Raw genomic sequence first — 22,590 nt, 5'->3', positions numbered from 1 at the left:
GGGGTGAGTGGATAGAGCAGAGAGAAGAGAACAGCAACAATAAACAACAAATAGACACTGCAGGTTGGTGGGACCAGTAACTGCACATCAGCGATATACAGGTCCAGGACCAGGGACACCTGCAGAAGGTACAGAGAGAACAGAGAGAGAGGCAGAGAGCACAAACTAGGGGAGAGAGAGAGCACAAGGTTAGTAACATTCAATGGTGGAATATACATGAGGTGGGAGGAGAGAAGAGAGGGGAGGGGAAGGAAAGCGGGGGGGACCTCAGTGCACTGATGGTCCTCGGGCAGTCTAGGCCTATAGCAGCATAACTAAGGGATGGTTCAGGGTTGCCTGAAGCCAGCCCTAACTATATGCTTTGTCAAAGAGGATGGTTTTAAGTCTAGCCTAAAAAGTATAGAGAGTGTCTGCCTCCTGAACCCAGGCTGGGAGCTGGTTCCATAGGAGAGGACCTTGATAACTAAAGGCTCTGCCTCCCATTCTGCTTTTGGAAACTCTGGGAACCACAAGCAGCTGCCCTCCACTATGTTTATACTTGGCATAGATGTAAATAAAGATGGAATCATTTTCTTAAATTTATTAACAGCGTTGTCAGATAAACATCTGCTGTAGTGCAATTTTCTTCCAAATGCTGCATGATCCATCATTTTAAATTCAAAAGTTATTAAAGAATGATCTGACAAAACAGGATTTGGGGGAAAAACTATTAGATGTTCAATTTTGATGCCATAGGTCAGAACAAGATCAAGGGTGTGATTGAAACAGTGGGTGGGTTTATTAACGTTTTGAATGAAACCAATTGAATCTAATATAGAATTAAATGCAATGCTGAGGCCGTTATTTTCAACATCTACATGAATGTTAAAATCTCCCACTATAATAACTTTTTGTGTTTTCCAGTTTGGATGCGAGAGACTAAGAGTGAGGCTCTCAAATGAGTTATAACTGTTCTGAGGATGAAAGTTTAATAATAAGTTTGAGTGGAAGATTGCAGCTACTCCTCCACCTCGACCTGTGCTTCGAGGAACATGATAATTTTTATGACTGAGGGGGGTTAATTCATTCAGACTGACATATTCATCCTGCTGTAGCCAGGATCCAGTAAGATAAAGTAGGTCAATTTGGTGATCAGTTATCAAATCATTTACTAAGAAAAATTTAGATGAAAGTGACCTAATATTTAATAGTCCACATTTGACAGTTCTGTTTTTCTGTTCAATAAGAGGAGTGGTCTTAATTTTTATTAAGTTTTTATGAATAACTCCTCTTCTGTTAACTTCTGATTTATTTGATTTATATGTTCGAGGGGCAGACACAGTCTCTATGTGGTTTGAGGGGGGCGGCGGCTCTAAGGAAACTGCACAGAGGCGTTTTAGACTGAGTCTCTGCATCCCGGTCCCCACCCTGGATTGTCAGGCTTTAGGTCGGCTAATAAACTCGGCCAAATTTCTAGAGATGAGAGCTGCACCATTCAAAGTGGAATGGATGCCGTCTCTTGCAACCAGACCGGGTTTTCCCCAGAAAGTGGCCCAATTGTCTATGAAGCCCACATCGTTTGCTGGACACCACCTAGACAGCCAGCGACGGAACGACGACATGCGGCTAAACATGTCATCGCTGGTCTGACTAGTTAGACTGTCCTGTCTAACTGACATAAAGGCCTGGATGACCAGTAACTTTTTACTTTTAAACTCGGAGAAAACAGAAGTCATTATATTTGGGCCAAAAAATCTCAGAAATAACTTCTCTCAAATTATAGCTACTCTAGATGGCATAACCCTGGCCTCTAGCACTACTGTAAAAAACCTTGGAGTTATTTTTGACCAGGACATGTCCTTTAACTCACACATAAAACAAATCTCTAGAACTGCATTCTTTCACCTGTGCAACATTTCCAAAATTAGGAACATCCTGTCTCAAAATGATGCAGAAAAACTAGTCCATGCATTTGTTACCTCAAGGCTAGATTACTGTAACTCATTACTATCTGGATGTCCCAATATCTCCATAAAAAGCCTCCAATTAATCCAGAATGCCGCAGCCAGAGTCCTGACAGGAACTAGCAAGAGAGATCATATTTCATAACTGACAATTTTGCTTCTCTTCATTGGCTCCCTGTAAAATATAGAATAGAATTTAAAATCCTTCTTCTCACATACAAATCCCTTCATAATCAAGCTCCTTCATACCTTAAAGACCTCATAGTACCATATTATCCCAATAGACCACTTCGCTCTCAGAGTGTAGGTCTACTTGTGGTTCCCAGAGTTTCCAAAAGTAGAATGGGAGGCAGAGCCTTTAGTTATCAAGCTCCTCTCCTATGGAACCAGCTCCCAGCCTGGGTTCAGGAGGCAGACACTCTCTATACTTTTTAGGCTAGACTTAAAACCATCCTCTTTGACAAAGCATATAGTTAGGGCTGGCTTCAGGCAACCCTGAACCATCCCTTAGTTATGCTGCTATAGGCCTAGACTGCCCGAGGACCATCGGTGCACTGAGCCCCCCCCCCCTTCCCTTCCCCTCCCCTCTCTTCTCTCCTCCCACCTCATGTATATTCCACCATTGAATGTTACTAACCTTGTGCTCTCTCTCTCCCCGAGTTTGTGCTCTCTCCCTCTCTCTCTGTTTTCTCTGTACCTTCTGCAGGTGTCCCTGGTCCTGGACCTGTATATCGCTGATGTGCAGTTACTGGTCCCACCAACCTGCAGTGTCTATTTGTTGTTTATTGTTGCTGTTCTTTTCTCTCTGCTCTATCCACTCACCCCAACCGGTCGAGGCAGATGGCTGCCCAAACTGAGCCCGGTTCTGCTGGAGGTTTTTTCTTCCGTTAAAGGGAGTTTTTCCTCTCCACTGTCGCCAAGTGCTTGCTCATAAGGGAATTGTTGGGTTTTTAGTTTTAGTTTTTGTAAAGTGCCTTGAGATGATTTGTATTGTGATTTGGCGCTATACAAATAAAATTGAATTGAATTGAATCATTCTGCTTCATGATTTGGAGAGTGAGAGGGAGAGTATTTTGGCAAGTTTCACGGCGAGTCCCACCAATAAGCGACGTTCTAAAGTTTGGGATCACTTTGATCTCAAGAGGTCTGAACTTTTATTGCTGTCATGGGATTGAAACAGTGCCAGTGCTTCATTCGTGCTCTTTAGAGGTTGCTATGGCTTCATTTGTCCACCAGATGTCAGCATCACTGAAGTCTCGAAGGTTTGAATCTTTTTCGGCACAATTGTCAGGAAAGCTCAGTGCTTCATGAGGCTTCACTTGCCCATCACTAACTAAAGTACAAAGAGCATAAAGGCACAGCAGATTTTGAAATAGTGGACATTGCACAAGAGAATGTGCTTGATGGCACAGCAGCAGAGACCTTAGGCCTAATTGCTAGACTGGACTCACTACAAGACAGCAGTGTACTAGACAAAGTGGGTACTTTTAAAGACACTACCACAAACCGGAGCCCACCTGCTGGCCTTGAAAACTTTCCGGAACTGACACGCACTACAGGGACACTGCCAGGCACATATACAATAAAGATTGACCCCAAGGCAAAACCTGTGGTACATGCTGTGCACAGACAACCAGTAGCACTCAGAGCAAAAATAGTGGAAAAGCTAAATGAGATGGTCAGAGATGGTCATATCACCAAAGTCGACCAACCGACTGAGTGGGTGAGTTCAATGGTTGTGGTCACTAACAAGGACAAACTCTGTATATATATAGATCCAAGTGACCTGAATAATGCTATCAAACGGGAGCTTTACCAGGGTGTCCGCGGATCCTTAAAAAGTCTTAAAAAGTCTTAAATTTCATATTATAAAACTAAGGCCTTAATTAGCATTAAAATGTCTTAAATTCGCGTTTCAAAGGTCTTAAAATGAAATCTAACCAACCCCATAAAGAAGATTTTATTTTCATCTTGAAATCAATTTGAAAGCCTTTCGCGTATTTGTTACGCAGAACGAAATAGGCGGAACCAACTAAAATACGCGTTTGAGGGGAGTTTATTTAACACATGCTTTCCGGCAGCTGTGTGAACTGCGGGAAAGTTTCAGCATTAGTCTTTTGCCATGGGTAAATGTAAATTTAATGACAATTGGTTACAAAACCCTAATTTTGCACCGTGGTTAAGTCCAGTTAGTGGCAACATGTTCGAGGTCCGGTGCAGGCTGTGCAAAAAAATGTAAAACTCGGAACAATGGGTATGAAAGCTTTGGAGACCCACATGCGGTGTGAATAAGACAAAGCGGCTGCGGAAACCTGTCGGAAAACACCTATTTTTGTTTTACTCAATAAATCAAACGGTGTGTAAACAGTTTATATCAATAAACAGTGTGTTATGGTAATTGGTTGTATTGTGGGATGTTTTATTTTATTTCTACAAAATTGGTCTTATATGTCATTCAGTGTGGTATTAAAAAGGTCTTAAAAAGTCTTAAATCTAGCTCTTAGAAACCTGCAGATACCCTGTTTACCCAATGCGCACAATTGAAGAGGTTGTATCCACCATGCCCAACGCAGAAGTGTTCTCTGTACTAGTAGATGCAAAGTCAGGTTTCCTGCAGATTGAGTTGGATGACGCATCATCTTTTCTGAAAACATTTAATACCCCTATCGGAAGTTTTAGATGGCTGAGATTACCCTTTGGCATAAAATGCGCACCAGAGATATTTCAACGCATTATCGACCAAATGCTAGAGGGCATCAGTGGCGTGACTGGCATAATGGATGACATTCTCATTGCAGCACCAACAATGACAGAGCATGACAGAACACTCAGAGAAGTTGTGGAGAGAGCTACAAGCTACAATCTGAGGCTAAACTTCAACAAGTGTCACATCCACCAGTCACCAGTGCCATACGTGGGGCATCTAATAACAGCTGATGGACTAAAACCAGATCCGGCAAAGACAGAAGCCATGCGATGCATGCCGCCACCTATTGACAAGGAAGGCATTCGCCGCTTTCTGGGATTTGTGACATATTTGTCAAAGTTCATTCCAAACCTGTGTGAGATAGATGCTCCATTAAGATAACTTACAAAAAGTGATGTAGAGTTCTCATGGGATCCAGCACATCAGCAGGCATTTGACAAGCTTAAACACTTGTGTACTTGTCACCCAGTGCTGAAGTTCTATGACGTGACAAAACCTGTGGAAATATATTGTGACGCAAGCAGCACTGGACTGGGAGCTGTTTTAATACAAGACGATCAACCTCTGTAGCCTTCTCATCCAGATCTATGACTGATGCTGAGACACGCTATGCTTAGATTGAGAAGGAGATGCTCTCCATCGTTCATGCATGCACCAAGTTTCACCACTACATATTTGGCAAACACGTCACAATATACAATGACCACTAGCTACTGGAGGACATTCACAAGAAACCTCTACTGTCAACCCCAATGCACATACAGAGGATGCGTTTGCGATTACAGTGGTATGACATCACAGTCAAATACAGAAGAGGAAAAGACATGGAGCTTCCAGACACACTGTCCAGAGCACAGCTGTCAGACAAGACTCCAGAAACAGGCAGTCTAGAATGCGTCTCAATGCTCAACTTTCTGTCTGTAAGTAATGACAAGTACATCGAGCTTCAAAAATGCACCAAAGAGGAACTAAGTCTTCTACAGCAAATTATTCAGCAAGGCTGGCCAGACAACAGAAAGGAACTGCCCACCCCCGTTCAGCCATACTGGGACTCAAGAAGTCAGCTAGCTGTAACTGACGGCGTAGTGCATAAAGGAATGCGCATTGCTGTTCCTCCCACCATGCGAAAACACATGCTGGAGCGCATACATCAGCCTCACCTGGAAATGGTAAAGAGCACGTGAAGTGTTATACTGGCCAGGTATGAGTGCGGAAATTGAGAACATGATCAGAAGCTGAGATTCAAAACAGACTTCCCAAGCAGCCACTCATGCCAAATGAAACACCTGAGCTACCATTTGAAGTAGTGGCCTCTGATTTGTTTGACTTTGAGAACAAGCAGTACATTGTACTAGTGGACTATTATTCAAAATACATCAAAGTTGAGCTGTTAAAAGATCAGCGCAGCCGCACTACTATTGAGACCCTGAAATCTCAGTTCAGCAGACATGGTATCCCTGCCATTCTACGAACAGATAATGGCCCACAGTACACATCAGAGGAGTTCAAAGAGTTCTGTCAAAGTTACGGCATTCTACACAAAACATCTTCACCTCACACACCGCACTCCAATGGTGAAGCGGAACGGGCAGTACAAACTGTCAAGAGACTCTGGAGCAAAGCAACTGACAAACATCTTGCTCTACTGGACTATAGAACAACACCTCTTCAGTCAGTTGGCCTGTCACCTGCTCAGCTCCTTATGGGCAGGAGACCCCGCAACAAACTGCCCACAGCTCGTGCACTACTTAGACCCATGACCTATGACTCCCTCAGAGTCAAGCACCTACTAGACAAAACTAAATATACCCAAAAGTTCTACCACGACAAGAAAGCGACTTGTCCCCGCCCAGACCTACAGCCTGGAGACGAAGTCAGGATGGCACCATATCCTGGTAACCATAGGTTACTGGATAGAACAGGTTAACTGTATAAAAAAAACGCATTAATTTACAAAAATTAATTGCATGCGTTAACACGTTAATTTTGACAGCACTAGTTTATATATAGCTGTATAAACTATTTTAACCAATTAGACATTGTGCTGATTTCAAAATAAATAAAATAAAAAAGGAAAATAAGTAAATGTCAAATGTTAATGCAGTGCTAATGCACTTTTTATTTCACAATGTAGTAGGGTGCCAAACCTTTACAAATGCCACAATTACTTGTTGCATGTAATTTACCCAAACCTTGGCTTAGAAATGCATAAATGTAACTGTTAACAGCGTATAAAACACTGATTTTGTCACTTATGTTTATATATCATATTATAGCGAACATAGTCATAAATAGTAAACAAATGCAAACAGCAATCCACTGGTTTAAATGCTTGTGAAGATCAGTGATCAGCGCACATAATGATCAATAAGTTTGGCATCCATGCTTGAGCCATGCACTGTGCACTGTTGCTGTTTGACATGAATACTGACACATGAAGTGTGTTTTGGACTCAGGTTAACACTGAATAATGAGGACTCGAAAATTTGCATTAGTTCAGCTTTTGGCGGCATCGGTGACTGGACATCACATACTGGGAGGGACCAATTTTCCATTGTGTGCTATTAAACCTCCAGTGTTTGATGCTCTAATAATTAATACTAAAAATACTATTGAAATACTTCACCTGCATTTTGCAACTCTTACTTTGATCTTGTCACTGTTATCATTATCCTGCATATTCACCTTCATCACAGTCTCAAACATGGGGATGAGGACAAACTTGATGAAACCAATCTGAGCTGTCGGCTTGGTGACCTTTTCTCTGTCCATGAATGGAGCCACAGGAAGCCCTTCAGTCTTCTCCCGGTCACTCTGAGCAGTACACACAGACATGTTAGCAAGTTACCATCAAACAAAATTATTACTCTAATAATCAATAAAAAAAGATCATCTGATGTTTATTTTACCTGAAGGGAACATTACAGTATATTCATTATAGTGAATATTTTAACAACTGCAGGTAAAAATGTACTACAAAAGCTGCAAACCCAGAAATGGTTTTAGTTTTTGGTCTTTTTGATCTTCATGTGGTTTTAAAAGTATGGGTAAAAATGCTTCCTATTTGTAGTAGTGCTGGGTTAAAAATTTGAAAATATGTCACCCACCTGCATGAAGTACTCCTCCAGTAAGCAGTCGACCCAGGGCTCAGCTACCTCCATGGGCCGCACTTCGTTGGAGATGTCGCAGCACTTGATAAGAACCATTTTCAGCTGCATAGTCACAGGGGAAATATTACTGTATGAGAATGCAACACTGCAAAACATAGTTCATTGTAGCCTAAAATAGTGACATAGGATGTCATTTGAGATTAAATGCAGTAACTTTACTAATACTTTCACCTGAGTGGATTAATCCTCAAGGATTAATTGACCATAAAATCTTTTATACTATTATGCTCATAATCAGTTTTCCCTCTGCAGCTCATTATGATCCTAGAGAAGATAAAAAGTCTCAAATGTTCCTAAAAAAACATGTTACCAAATCTCTTTAATCAATGTGTTATCAGTCAGTCCATATGATGTATTTATAAGATGTTTTTTTCCAGAACAACTGCACAGAACTGCAGTGACAGCATCCAATGAATTCGTAAACTGAAGTGTCTTACACAGGTGACATGCTCCTCATCTGCGTAGTCAAAGTTGTCGACTTTTTGCTTGAAGGAGTCCAGGATCTCACCGTGTCGTGCCATGTCTGTGGCCAGGATCAGTGTTATGGTTCCCTGAAAAGTGGGGAACACACACAAGACTTGACAAAGTTTCCCATGACATGTGTGGGTAGTACTATAAAATGTGGTGTGGTGGTTTTAAAAATGAGCAGCATATTTAAGCCCAAGGGTCCTTTTTTTGCAGCAAAATATCCTTAATGTACTGAATATACAAGTTTATCCCAAATTCAGGCTGACATATTTCACATTGTTAGTTGTAATTATATTTAACTTGGCTTTAATGACTTATTCATCTGTGAGACAATGAACTTTAAGAGATTACTGAAAAACTACACATAACAACCACAAATGACTATTTTGTATGGTCTGCATTACAGCACACAACACACACACATATACACATGCAGCCCTACCTGTCGTATCTGTTTGAAGGCCTCTGGGTCAAAGTTGGAGAAAATGTTGCAGTCAGGCTGAGAGAAGATCTGAAAGGCCACGGCACAGTGGTGATTCTCCAACGGGGAAATGTCATTGTAGCGAACTGCCAGCTCAGTTCGGGCATTGATCTGGTACCTGGAAGGGACAGAGAGAATGGTAAGAATAAAAAAGCTGCAAAAAATCACAGATACAGGGTAGGGTGAGATGAATGAGAGGAGGGTGCAGAAAAAAAAACAAATAACAGAGTGGTGACAATGAAGCAAGTGACAAGAACCAAAGGCGAGGAGGCAGGGATGAGAAGTGGAAAGATGGCAACACATGAGAACAGAGAGCAAAAGACAAAGGCAGAGGATAGAAGGAGACAGGGAAGGAAGGAAATACATACGGAGGAAATTAAGAACCCCAGGATCAGTGGAGGAATAAAATGGAAGGGAAGGGTGAAATGATGAGGTGGTGCAGAACCAAAAAATAGTTATGACATGTTGGATTTCTCTCTTTCACTGTGTGTGTGTGTGTGTTAAGTCTCTTACGTGTTGTTGAATCCAGGGTGATCAAGATCATGGCACACAGCAGCTGACATGAGAATCAAAATGTCCACCTGAGTGAACTTCTCCTAAAAAATGAACACACACCCACTATATCAATCTTAATATATATCAATGAAATCTTTTCCACATGTGCTATTAAACCTCCAGTGAATAGTCGTACATGATGACAGAAGGAGGGATGACGAGCAGACTGAGAAGAAGCTTGTCCTTCCCATTTTTCTTTCTCCCCTTCATCATGCACTTGTCCCATCTTCCTGCTTTTCATAGCACAGCTTTGTTCCCTCTCATTACAACTGCAGCATGACTGCATGTAGTGTTTTTATCAACATATTAATTTAAATGTTACTTGAAAGAGAAAAGTCTACAGTGGAAACAAAGGCAGAGGGAACAATAAACAGCTCTCCATGATAATAAAATGACAATGATAAAAGTGAACATTCTTAAAGTGTGTCTAGCTAATGCAATAAAGTAAACAACACACTTTCAATTATACTTTTATATGTCCAGTGGCTTTGGCAAAGTTCATACAGTATCCAGACATTTCACTTTTTGTACATTACACTGTAGATTTTATGTTTTTATTGTGCTATAGATTTATTTGAAATGGATGAAACTGTAAGGTGTGAAGGGGAGTTAAATTGCCAGGGGAGGGGTGTCAGGACTGCATTTTAATGTTGCTGGATTTGCAAGTGAAATGTGGATTTTATCAGTTGATCTCATTCTTCCTGGCAGACTGAATAAAAGCATCAAAACTGGCATCTCAAATTAATTACTTTAGACCGCATAGAAGATCTTGAATATACACACATTAGGGAAAGAGTCTTATTCCTATTTAAACATATTGCAGTCTTGTACAATTACACCATTTATGTTCACCATTTCCAATCACTATGATAAACTAACCTAACTATAGCTAGTACTAATAGATAAAATCGAACTCTCAGCAATAAAGCCAATAAGCACCCAAAATGTCTATTTATTTTAAGTGTTACTCCAGTGATTCAGTATTACAGTTCCACAAAGTTAGGAAACTTGAGGGACAGATTGAAAAAGCTTAAGATAAGATAAGACAAGATAAGATAAGATAAGCCAAGATGATAAGACAAGATAAGATAAGACAAGACAAGATAAGATAAAACAAGATAAGATAAGCTTGTGTGGGTTTTCTCCAGGTACTCCAGTTTCCTCCCACAGTCCAAAAAACATGCATGTTAGGTTGATTGGTGACTCTAAATTGCCCATAGGAGTGAGTGTGAGCGTGTGTGGTTGTTTGTCTTTGTGTGTCAATATGTGGTCCTGTGATGGACTGGTGACCTGTCCAGGGTGTACCCGTCTTCCACCCGAAACAGAGCTGGATAGGCTCCAGCAGACAAGACAAGATAAGATAAAATGAGACAAGACAAAACAACACAAGATAAGATGAGACAAGACAAAACAACACAAGATAAAATGAGACAAGACAAGATGAGACGAGACAAGACAAGACAAGACAAGACAAGACAAGACAAGACAAGACAAGACAAGACAAGATAAGATAAGATAAGATAAGATAAGATAAGATAAGATAAGATAAAATAAGATAAGAAGAACATTTATTTGGGAAATTTACTTAGTCACTGTAAGGCATAAGGTAAAAATAGGATCAAAATGGAAAAAGTAAAAAATTAGGTATTTACAATAAGAATATAGTGAAAAATAGAAAAATACTGAAATCTGAAAATCTGAAAATACTGTAATCTTGTAATTTTACAGTCTTTAGGTATGTAAGGTCAATATCAAAATCTAAGCAGGGGAAGCAAAGACATCTTGACTTTTACCTTCTGGCCAGCAACATATAAGAGTATTAAAGACAGCCTGCCCTTTCAGTGTTAACATACCTGCGACCAATGGGCCTAAAAATATATGCAGCGTGTACGGCCATGCATTAAGTTAAAAGTTTGCATGCCAAGACAAGACCTTATTGAATGTATCCCGAAGTGAATAAGCCTAAGGCACTGATTACCTGTAGACTACAGAGGCAGATCATGCTGTACATCATCTGGGTGACACAGAAACAGTGGCGGAAGTTGTGGAAGGGATTATTCCTGTAGTTGTCATGAATACACAACTGCATGGAGAAAGAAAGTGACAGAACTTCTGTTATGTGTTTTTTCACATATCTTCCCAAAATAAATGTGAAAAAAAAGAAAAAAGTTGTTGGTTTTTGTACTGGGTCTCACCAGCCATCTCTTGAGTGTGATAGGGTTAATGTTGAAGTCTTTGACCAAGCCAAGGTCATGGTACATATGTTCCAAACAGCTCAGCATCTGGAAGAACAAAGGCATACACTGTAATACGGTTACAGTGAGAGATGGAGATACATTCGAATTAAATAGATCTTTTTCTTCTCACAAATTCACCACATGATCTTCTGAAATGATATGAAACATATTGCAGTTTCTGGTTTATAAAAACAGACTTTTCTTTTCAACGTAGAGGAAACTTTCATCATATATAGTACTGTGCAATGTAACAATCATTATAAAACAAAAGCAAGACACATGAAAGTGCTGGTTCAGGCTATGGATATTACTGCCCTTCTTAAGACACCATGTACAAAACTGAGCATAAATCAGTCAATATGCTGCTCCTCATGAATGATGCAATTTAACAAATTAAAAGCAGTCTTTTATAAATTGTTACGCAATATTAACTTCCTGTCTATGGAATTTTATTGTGTAGTGTTTCTTGTTCTCCGGTGTCTCCCATAGTGTTCTAGTTTTACTTTGTCATTAGCCTTGATTATTTTTACCTGTCTTGCTATTCCCTGCTCACACACTATAAAAGTCTCAGTCTCTTTGTCTTCTTCCACCACCTTGGCCACTGATTTTGGTGCAGGGAGATCAAAGGGTCGGGGGCTCGAATCCCGACCAGGGCATCACCAGTGTGGGCCCTCAGGCAAGGTCCGTAACGCTACTAGCCTACCTCATTACAAATGAGCGATAGAAATACTGGAGTCACACTGGCTCGGACGTCGCCCGGGTCAACAAGGTCCGCGTCAGGTGCTAGGGGACCAGGGCAACCTGATGAGAAATGGGCTACTGGAACACGACACTCATGGACGAGGGCTGACAAAAGAGAACTGATGGAATGCTACTACATGAGTAACCCCAGCGATAGGGGTTACATGAAGAGGATGTGGGACCTATGGAAACTTCGAAACCCACCATCTATACTAGGGCCAAAACATCTAGTAGCTCAGTGTTCCAACATCCGCAAACGGCAACTGCTATCACAACTAGAGATTGAAGAAATACAACACAAATGCTACGGCAAGGGGGAGCCAGGACGGGGGGGAAACAATACCATCCCCACCCAAGACCCCACATGCTCAACACAAGAGCAGCTGACCTGAGAGTGAAGATCGTGAGCAAGATGGACACCTGGAACCCCCACAGCCGGTTACCAAGACTAAGTGATGTACCCTCTGAAAGTCTACTAGAAGATGTGAATGCAGCATTATGAACAATCCCCACTGTGACCATCACCGAGACCAACAAGCTGATATACACCATGGCAACAGTGATTCTTGAGATGCTTGGCCACAAAATACATTCCACCACCAAGGAGCAGTACCCTTCATGGAGAAGGAGGTTAGAGGCAAAAATAAGGGCAACACGGAGAGAAGTTAGCCAACTATCAGAACTGCAGAGAAGGGGGATGAAGTTGGGTAAGAAATACAGCAGGCTGTCCATACCAGAGGCCCTGGAGACTGCCAAACAACGACTCACAGCCCTGACCACACGCCTGAAGAGGTACACCAGAGAAATAGAAGCACGGAGAATAAACAGGATGTTCTCCACCAAACCATCCAAAGTGTACTCTCAGTGGGAGGGCAGCAACACGAGAACAGACCCACCAAGGCTGGAGACTGAACAATACTGGAAAAACATATGGGAGAAGGAGGCATCACATAACACCAATGCCCAGTGGCTGGCAGACCTGAGAGCAGACCACAGCAACCTCCCTGAACAGGAACCAGTAACCATCACAACAGCAGATATCCGAGAAAGGCTCTCAAACATGAAGAACTGGACAGCACCGGGGCCTGACATGATCCACACCTACTGGCTAAAGAAGCTAACTGCCCTCCATGAGCGCCTGGCAGCTCAAATGAACCAGCTGCTAATGGATGGGACTCACCCAGAGTGCCTAACTGAAGGCAGGACAGTCCTGATCCTGAAGGACCCCCAAAAGGGAGCAGTCCCATCCAACTACTGTCCGATAACCTGCCTCTGCACAACATGGAAGGTCCTGTCGGGCATCATAGCAGCTAAGATGAATAGGCACATGGCTCAATACACTGAGCGGGGCCCAGAAAGAAATGGGTAAGGACACCAGGGGAGCAAAACATCAACTACTGGTGGTAGCAACATCAGAAATAAGGAACATGAGAAGCTGGAAAAATACCAAGGGCTTAAAGAAGAGCTAGAAAAGATATGGAAGGTGAAGGCAACAGTTGTCCCCGTGGTAATCGGCACCCTCGGGGTTGTGACCCCCAAACTGGGAGAGTGGCTCCAACAGATCCCAGGAACAACATCAGGGCTCTCAGTCCAGAAGAGCGCAGTGCTAGGAACAGCTAAGATACTGCGAAGAACCCTCAAACTCCCAGGCCTCTGGTAGAGGACCCGAGATTGAGGAAGACACACACACCACCAGTAGGGGTGAGAAGGGAATTTTTTTAATATAATATATATATATATATATATATATATATATAATTCTATACAAAGAATTAGTCTGGTATCTGGTTGCTGAGCAGCTATCAGACCACTTACACAGGAATGAACTATTTGAAGATTTTCAATCAGGATTTAGAGCACATCATAGTGCAGAAACAGCACTGTTAAAAGTTACCAACCAATATTCTCTTAGCCTCAGATAATGGACTTGTTTCTATACTTGTCCTCCTAGACCTTAGTGCTGCATTCGACACCATTGACCACAACATCTTATTACAGAGACTGGAGCATGTGACTGGTATCAGAGGAACAGCGTTAAAATGGTTCTAATCCTATTTATTGGACAGATTCCAGTTTGTTCATGTCCATGATGAACCTTCCACTCGAACAAAAGTTAGTTATGGAGTTCCACAAGGCTCTGTGCTAGGACCGATTCTGTTCACCCTGTACATGCTTCCTTTAGGATATGTCATTAGGAAGCACTCTATTAATTACCACTGCTATGCAGATGACACTCAGTTATATCTATCTATTAAACCTGTTAACACAAACCAGTTAACCAGACTTCAAGCCTGTCTAACTGACATAAAGGCCTGGATGACCAGTAACTTTTTACTTTTAAACTCAGAGAAAACAGAAGTCATTATATTTGGGCCAAAAAATCTCAGAAATAACTTTTCTAAAATTATAGCTACTCTAGATGGCATAGCCCTGGCCTCCAGCACTACTATAAAAAACCTTGGAGTTATTTTTGACCAGGACATGTCCTTTAACTCACACATAAAACAAATCTCTAGAACTGCATTCTTTCACCTGCGCAACATTTCCAAAATTAGGAGCTTCTTGTCTCAAATTGGTTCAGAAAAACTAGTCCATGCATTTGTTACCTCAAGGCTAGATTACTGTAACTCATTACTATCTGGATGTCCCAATATCTCCATAAAAAGCCTACAATTAATCCAGAATGCCGCAGCCAGAGTCCTGACAGGAACTAGCAAGAGAGATCATATTTCTCCTATATTGGCTTCTCTTCATTGGCTCCCTGTAAAATATAGAATAGAATATAAAATCCTTCTTCTCACATACAAATCCCTTCATAATCAAGCTCCTTCATAACTTAAAGACCTCATAGTACCATATTATCCCAATAGACCACTTCGTTCTCAGAGTGCAGGTCTACTTGAGATGATTTGTATTGTGATTTTGTGATAAAATTGAATTGAATTGAATTGAATTGAATTGCACTGAGGAGGAGAGGAGGATCCGGCCGGTGGTCGAACCTCGGTTCCAGGAGGAACAATGCGGTTTCCGTCCTGGGCGTGGAACACTGGACCAGCTCTACACACTCTCGAGGGTGCTCGAGGTTTCATGGGAGTTTGCCCAACCAGTCCACATCTCTTTTGTGGACTTGGAGAAGGCATTCGACCGGGTCCCTCGTGACATCCTGTGGGAGGTGCCCCAGGAGTATGGGGTCCGGGGCTCTTTGCTGGGGGCTATCCGTTCTCTGTACAAACGGAGTAGGAGCTTGGTTCGCATTGCCGGTAGTAAGTCAGACCTGTTCCCAGTACACGTTGGACTCCGGCAGGGCTGCCCTTTGTCACCGGTTCTGTTCATTACTTTTATGGACAGAATTTCTAGGCACAGCCAGGGGCCGGAGGGAGTCCAGTTCGGGGACCACAGGATTTCATCTCTGCTTTTTGCAGATGATATTGTCCTGTTGGCTCCATCGAGCCAGGATCTCCAGCGTTCGCTGGGGCGGTTTGCAATCGAGTGTGAAGCGGCTGGGATAAGAATCAGCACCTCCAAGTCCGAGGCCATGGTATTCAACTGGAAAAAGGTGGTTTGCCATCTCCAGGCCAGGGGAGAGATCCTGCCTCAAGTGGAGGAGTTTAAGTATCTCGGGGTCTTGTTCACGAGTGAGGGAAGGACAGAACGTGAGATTGACAGATGGATCGGGGCATCGGCAGCAGTAATGCGGTCAGTGTACCGGTCCGTTGTGGTGAAGAAGGAGCTGAGCCGGAAGGCCAAGCTCTCGATTTACCGGTCAATCTACGTTCCTACTCTCACCTATGGTCATGAGCTTTGGGTCATGACCAAAAGAACGAGATCGCGGATACAAGCGGCTGAAATGAGCTTCCTCCGCAGGGTGGCCGGGCGCTCCCTTAGAGATAGGGTGAGGAGCTCGGTCACCCGGGAGGAGCTCGGAGTAGAGCCGCTGCTCCTCCACATCGAGAGGAGTCAGTTGAGGTGGCTCGGGCATCTGTTTCGGATGCCTCCTGGGCGCCTTCCTGGGGAGGTGTTCCGGGCATGTCCCACCGGGAGGAGGCCCCGGAGAAGACCCAGGACACGCTGGAGGGACTATGTCTCCCGGCTGGCCTGGGAACGCCTCGGTGTCCCCCCGGAAGAGCTGGAGGAAGTGTCCAGGGAGAAGGAAATCTGGGTATCCCTGATTCGGCTACTGCCCCCACGACCCGGCCCCGGATAAGCGGTAGAAGATGGATGGATGGATGGATGGATGGATGGATGGATGAATTGAATTGTATCTCTTCGGTTGAGATTGATTTCCAGGGGGCTGGCAATGGACGCAGATAAACAGAAATGAATGATATGACGCAAGCAAAGTGACAGTGACACCAGCAAATGCCGTGCGGTAGAGACGCTACCTGTGCATATTTTTGAAGGGAGTAAATAGCAAAAGCCAATTGTAGAAAGACTTGCGGACTTGCATTGAGAAACATTACTCAGTGCATATATGCAAGCAGCCTAAGCTGATTGGACGACTGGAGCGTAAAGCTTTGAACAACTTTGATTGGCCCAGCTCTTTTGAGGCCAGAGGAAGTGACTCTCTATGGCAGGGGGTCCAGATCCACATTCTTTTGCTGAACAAGGAGTGGGTCTGGCTGGCCAGGCTAGGGAATCCACCTATTCCACCCTAGCATTCCAATAACGAGTACAATTTTCCAAACAAACTACTCAAGTACATGTAACAGAGTAAATGTAATGCATTACTACCCACCTCTGGACATTAATCTCACCTCATTGGGCTCCCACTGCCAAACATCGAACGTAGGCAACCTAAGTGCTTCTACTGTCTCCTTAGACAGATGGTACTACACACACGTGTACATACAGGGACATATACAGAAAATGCAGCAAGACAGACATAGAGAACAGGACACAGGGAGGGGAATTGTGGGTGAGAGAGAGTCAACAATCTTGTCAGGTTTGCCACATTGGCCTCAGACAGCCAAATGTAAAAGGCGAGTTTTTTGAGGGCATTTATGGTCTGTTGTGACACATCTCCTGCAGGCAACAGAACTCACAGTTCTGTCTCATTGGTGTGCAGCCCTCTGGGCTTTCGCTATGGGTCATATCCCTTCTTCTCGCCTTAGCACTGAACAGAAATTTGTTTATGCCAACCTGGGGTTGGCCCCCTTACCCAAACTGAGTGTCTTGATCACGTTCGCAGCCCCCAGATAAAAGCCACAGATCGGGCAAGCTCTTCCCTTTCTTTTATTCAGCCTAAGCACATTTGCACGGCCCCCTCCGCCATTCAGCTGGGTAGTAGAGACTTGCCTCGCCTCATCGGTGCATGCGCGGGCATTGCTAATAGAGATCTTATATCAATGGGAGTTGTTTCTGTTATCACAGACACTGGTGGATGTAGCCTGTGGATTTTATTCCCATTATTTCCTGGTCCCAAAGAAATCAGGCGAGATAAGGCCTGTCCTAGATCTGACACGGCTCAACAAATCAATTCAGGTCAGGAGGTTTCATATGCTCACGATGGCTCAGCTCCTGCGGTGTGTTCACTGGGGCTACGGGTTCATGTTGATAGACCTGAAGGATGCATATTTCCATGTGTCCATGTGGAGCTGAACTCATTAAACCTGAGGCCCTGTCTCGTGGAGGAGAGACTGGCAACCCTCTCCTCCCTACTGCGTCACTTTGCTCCACACAGAGGTGTCACGGCTCGATCGGTGATGCAACTACTGGGGATGGCAGCGGCTCATCCGGTGGTGCCTGGCCTATTGCATATGAGGTGGCTTCAGCACTGGTTCATCTAACTGAGGCTCGACCAGCGGCATCTCTTCCTGTCAGTGGGCCCAGATCTGCATTACTGGGGTAGCACCCTTGCTCTGACGCATCCTTGGCATCCCGTCGAATCCTGTTGGGGGGGACATGAAAGGGGAATGGATGCTCAGGGAGACGGCACATATAAAAGAACTACAGCTGCTTACAGTGCAGAAAGCTCTTTTCTCCAATGTTGAAGGGTCGCCACATGCTGGTCCAGATGGACACCATGACGGCTGCTGCGTATATCAACCATTAAGGGGGGTACACTCTGCCCTGTGTTTGCTCCGATCTCCCTGAGCCCTCAGCTGCTGGCTTGCCCTGTGGGTTTGGCTGCTGAGAGGAGGCACTTACAGAGTTTGGAGTTTTCCCTCGGCGTCATCGCCGCCATACAAGGTGCTCAGTCCACCACAGCTGCTTTTAAGAGATGGTACATGGAAAATGTTTCTTCCATGGCATGCCCTCTCTCCATGATTCTGTGTTTTTTCCAGTTAATACTGGAGAACAAATTTGGCACTTTACACCATTTGGCTATTTCCTCACGCCATGAGGGGTTCGGCGACAGATCAGTATTCAGTCACTAGCTCACCAAGCGTTTTCTGAGGGGAGTGTGCAGGCAGCGGCCGTGAGCGTGGGACATGGGACGGTCCGTTCAAACCACTACAGCAGGTCCCTCTCCGTTTTCTATCAGGAAAAAACACTCTTCTACTGGCGCTAGCTTCCGCAAAGAGGGTTAGCTCAGTACCCACACAGTGCAGCAATTCTGCGACCAGATCACTAGTGCATCACTAGTTCTTTCAGATCTAGAGTTATCACATTGGAGGTCTCTTTCCCCCTCCCTATGTGGCCACAGAGGCCACATTCTCTGCCTGATGCGTGTTCATGCATGTTCAGAGCACGCATGGAAGACATTTATCAGTGGAAGACATTTGCGTGGTGGCCTCATGGGTCTCCTCGTGTTCCTTCATGCATTTCTACTTGCTGGATGTTGTGAGCTTCTCCCTCTCTCACGCTGTGCAGGGAGCTTCCCAGTTGTAATTAGACTCACAAGTCCTGGAAGCATGTTTTGTTACACGGATGCTGGGTCAGGCATCCATCTGTTTCAGTTTTATATTAAGACAGTGCTTATGCATCCCACCTTGCTTCGTTTCAGGTCAGGCGGTCACTCGCAATTCCTTTGTTTTATGACTCTTCTCCTGGGTTGCCGGGCCCAGTGAGGTGAACAGCATTTCTGGCTATAGCGATAGCCAAGAGGGCTGTGCACCAATGAGACAGAACGTTGGTTACGTATCGTAACCCAAGATTCTGTGAATTGGGCACAGCTTTCTGGGGTTGTGAGCCCCACTGGTTCCTTGAGCTGGCTGAAGAAAAGACCGGTTTGGTTCTAGGGAAGAACTTGCCCCAAACGCCGCTCTATATCTGGGGCCTGTGGGTGTGATCGAGAGAGTCTGTTCGGGCGAGGGGGCCCACCCCAGGTGGGCGTAAATAAATTTCTCTTAAATGTGCAAGTGCGAAGAAGGGATATGACCCATAGGTCTGTGTTGCTACAACACAACTTGTCCCTTTGTCCAAACTTTTTTATAGCTTCGTTGGTGTGTCTGTGTCTTTCAGAGCAGGTGTGAGACTGATTTCCAGGAATAAAATTTGATCAACATTTATAAAACTGGCCAATCACGCTTTCACAACTATTAATCTCCTGTGCTTGCACAAAAGCAAACACAGTTATCAATCACATTTAGTGTGGTTTATTATCAGACAAACGTGGACTAATCTGAGAACAAACATGTGTCTTATCTGGTTCCTGGAACCACAGTGAACAGTACGGTATATAAAGTGCCTTGAGATGATTTCACTGTGATTTGGCACTATACAAATAAAAAACTGAAATGAACTGAATTGAATAAAACTGAATAAACTGAATAAAACTTACCTTAGGATAGGAGGGTACATCTCTATGAGGAGTCAGCTTCTTATTGTCTTCCAGGAGATTACTTTGAAAAAAAAGATATCTTACATTTTTTGAATTATAGCTTAGTAACTTACTAAAATGACTTAATCAACACACAAGTTCATGATTTGACATATTTTCAAAAACTAATATTTCTGGAATTAGTGCATTACTATGGATACTAATGCAGTAGTAACCACTGTGCATGTTTTGCACTGATCTCATTATCAGTGCAAAACATGTTATTGGTAAAGCAGATCTGGCAACATCCTGCTGCCCAGTAGAAACAGAAGACAATTCCACCAATCCGGTGTTGGAGACCATAGGATAAGCAGTTATCACTCTGTTAATAGCAGAGGGGCTAGCGCGTGTCCTGTGTGTTCATTAGAGGACCAGGGCAGGGTAACTGAGCAGGGAACTGTCACCTGTTATTTCTGGATGCCATCTCCTCATGAAGCTTCTTGATGTCATTGCGGCATTTCTCAATCTCCACCACCTTCATACCCTCCACTGCAGGAAAACACAGTCATTTAATAAAACCTCATTGTACCTATCAGTCTATTTTCGCTAAGCTTTGTAGCTGCAAAAATATGTCAACAAAAGTCACTTATGGTGTCTGTGGGACACTGGATTAAACTAATGGGGCCTTGAAAATTTTTATAGGTGTATCGCACCCTAGGTAAAATTGACCTTTTTGGTGACTGAGGTTTTGGAGTAATATAAGTAGGTTACTGGCCTGATTGTTGTTTTCTTAATATTCAGTCTCATTGGTCTTGTTGGTCACTTTTCATTACTTATTTATACAAAATGCCGATATGGAGCAACATGATCATTGTGGAGTGGTTTTTGTGTTCATCTGATGAGTATAATATTCCCTCTCTTTTGGATTTTTAAGTTTCAACTTTTAAGTACAAACTGTTTTTACAAATGTGTGCACTTTAACTAACTGCGGAGGTCTGCACATGGTACATATCAAAGGAAAATAAAACTCAGACATCCTAATACTAATGGCAAATTGTCAAAAATTGTCATTGTATATGATAGATGGATTGATAGATAGATGACGCCAATCGGAGGTCACTAAAATTAATGTTGAGTCGGTGTGTAACTTTGCCAAGTTAATGTCAGACTCCGTAGTTTTCTCTGGACCCCTCCCCAATCTGACCAGCGATGACATGTTTAGCCGCATGTCATCGTTCCGTCGCTGGCTGTCTAGGTGGTGGCCAGCAAACAATGTGGGCTTCATAGACAGTTGGGCCACTTTCTGGAGAAAACCCAGTCTGATAGCGAGGGACGGCATCCATCCCACTTTGAATGGTGCAGCTCTCATCTCTAGAAATCTGTCCGAGTTTATTAGCCAACCTAAAGCCTGACAATCCAGAGTGGGGACCGGGACGCAGAGACTCAGTCTATAAAACGCCTCTCTGCAGTTTCCTTAGAGCTGTCACCCCCCTCAAACCACACAGAGATTGTGTCTGCCCCTCGAACATGTAAATCAAATAAATCAGATGTTAACAGAACAGGAGTTATTCATAAAAACCTAATAAAAATTAAGACTCTAGGTCTCTTTCATCTAAATCTCTGTTAGTAAATGATTTGATAACTGATCACCAAATTAACTTACTCTGTCTTACTGAAACCTGGTTACAGCAGGATGAATATGTCAGTCTGAATGAATCAACCCCCCTCAGTCAAAAAACTGTCATGTTCCTCGAAGCACAGGTCGAGGTGGAGGAGTAGCTGCAATCTTTCACTCAAACTTATTATTAAACTTTCATCCTCAGAACAATTATAACTCATTTGAGAGCCTCACTCTTAGTCTCTCGCATCCAAACTGGAAAACACAAAAAACAGTTCTACTTGTCATTGTGTACCGTCCACCTGTCCCTTACTCAGAGTTTTTAACTGAATTCCCTGACTTCCTGTCTGATTTAGTGCTTAGTTCAGATAAAGTCATTATAGTGGGAGATTTTAACATTCATGTAGATGTTATTACACCACATGTAAACCAAATTAACCTTTACCTTATTTGGCAAAATGTGCAATTTTATTTTGAGTAAACTATAGTAATTTTCCTTTCAAAATAAAGCAGTTGTATTATCAGTTGATATAGCTAGTGGATAGTGTTTTTAGAAGACAGAGAATACAGTAGTGCTTCAACAGGGTTCCACCTGGGCATGAGAAAATAGCGATGATGAATCAAAACTATCCATTATTCTTCAAAAGTCTTGTCAAAAAGTTGTGAAGGGATGTCAAAGTGTCATAGCAACCTGAAGATTCATAGCATTCTTCATGTTCACGTTCAAGCTCCTTCTGTAAATAAACACCTCTAATAAACTGTACTCTGTTTTTTTGGTCTTGTTTCTGAGCATAAGACTTGATGGCAGATGGCAACAGACTTACACTCTACTCTCTTCTCCAACATGGCGAGACGGTTGGTGACCTCAGTCTTCAGCTCATTTATCTTGAATGCCCTGTGGACACAGGTCCGAAGAGAGATGTCAGTAAAGGAAGAGAAGGGATCTGCAGCAGATACTTTGTATCTAT

The 22,590-nt window shown here is 43.2% G+C and overlaps 1 protein-coding gene across 1 annotated transcript in view; it reads right to left on the bottom strand.

Annotated features, from left to right (window-relative positions):
- The window catches only part of pde9aa (phosphodiesterase 9aa), a 35,195-nt gene that overhangs the window by 5,130 nt on the left and 7,475 nt on the right, over positions 1 to 22,590 (bottom strand). The window contains exons 3-13 of the mRNA XM_026296379.1: positions 22,447 to 22,517; positions 20,469 to 20,553; positions 20,026 to 20,086; positions 17,057 to 17,131; positions 11,520 to 11,606; positions 11,303 to 11,407; positions 9,283 to 9,365; positions 8,731 to 8,887; positions 8,258 to 8,371; positions 7,758 to 7,862; positions 7,336 to 7,464 (exon numbers count right to left, since the gene is read on the bottom strand). Of these exons, the coding sequence (XP_026152164.1) occupies positions 7,336 to 7,464; positions 7,758 to 7,862; positions 8,258 to 8,371; positions 8,731 to 8,887; positions 9,283 to 9,365; positions 11,303 to 11,407; positions 11,520 to 11,606; positions 17,057 to 17,131; positions 20,026 to 20,086; positions 20,469 to 20,553; positions 22,447 to 22,517 (1,072 nt within the window). The remainder of the gene's footprint in view (positions 1 to 7,335; positions 7,465 to 7,757; positions 7,863 to 8,257; positions 8,372 to 8,730; positions 8,888 to 9,282; positions 9,366 to 11,302; positions 11,408 to 11,519; positions 11,607 to 17,056; positions 17,132 to 20,025; positions 20,087 to 20,468; positions 20,554 to 22,446; positions 22,518 to 22,590) is intronic.

This window comes from Mastacembelus armatus, chromosome 21 (genome assembly GCF_900324485.2).
Source record: "Mastacembelus armatus chromosome 21, fMasArm1.2, whole genome shotgun sequence".
In the NCBI taxonomy this organism is placed as follows: domain Eukaryota; kingdom Metazoa; phylum Chordata; class Actinopteri; order Synbranchiformes; family Mastacembelidae; genus Mastacembelus; species Mastacembelus armatus.
Note: the sequence above shows the minus strand (reverse complement) of the source record. Positions and strands in the feature narration are given on the sequence as shown.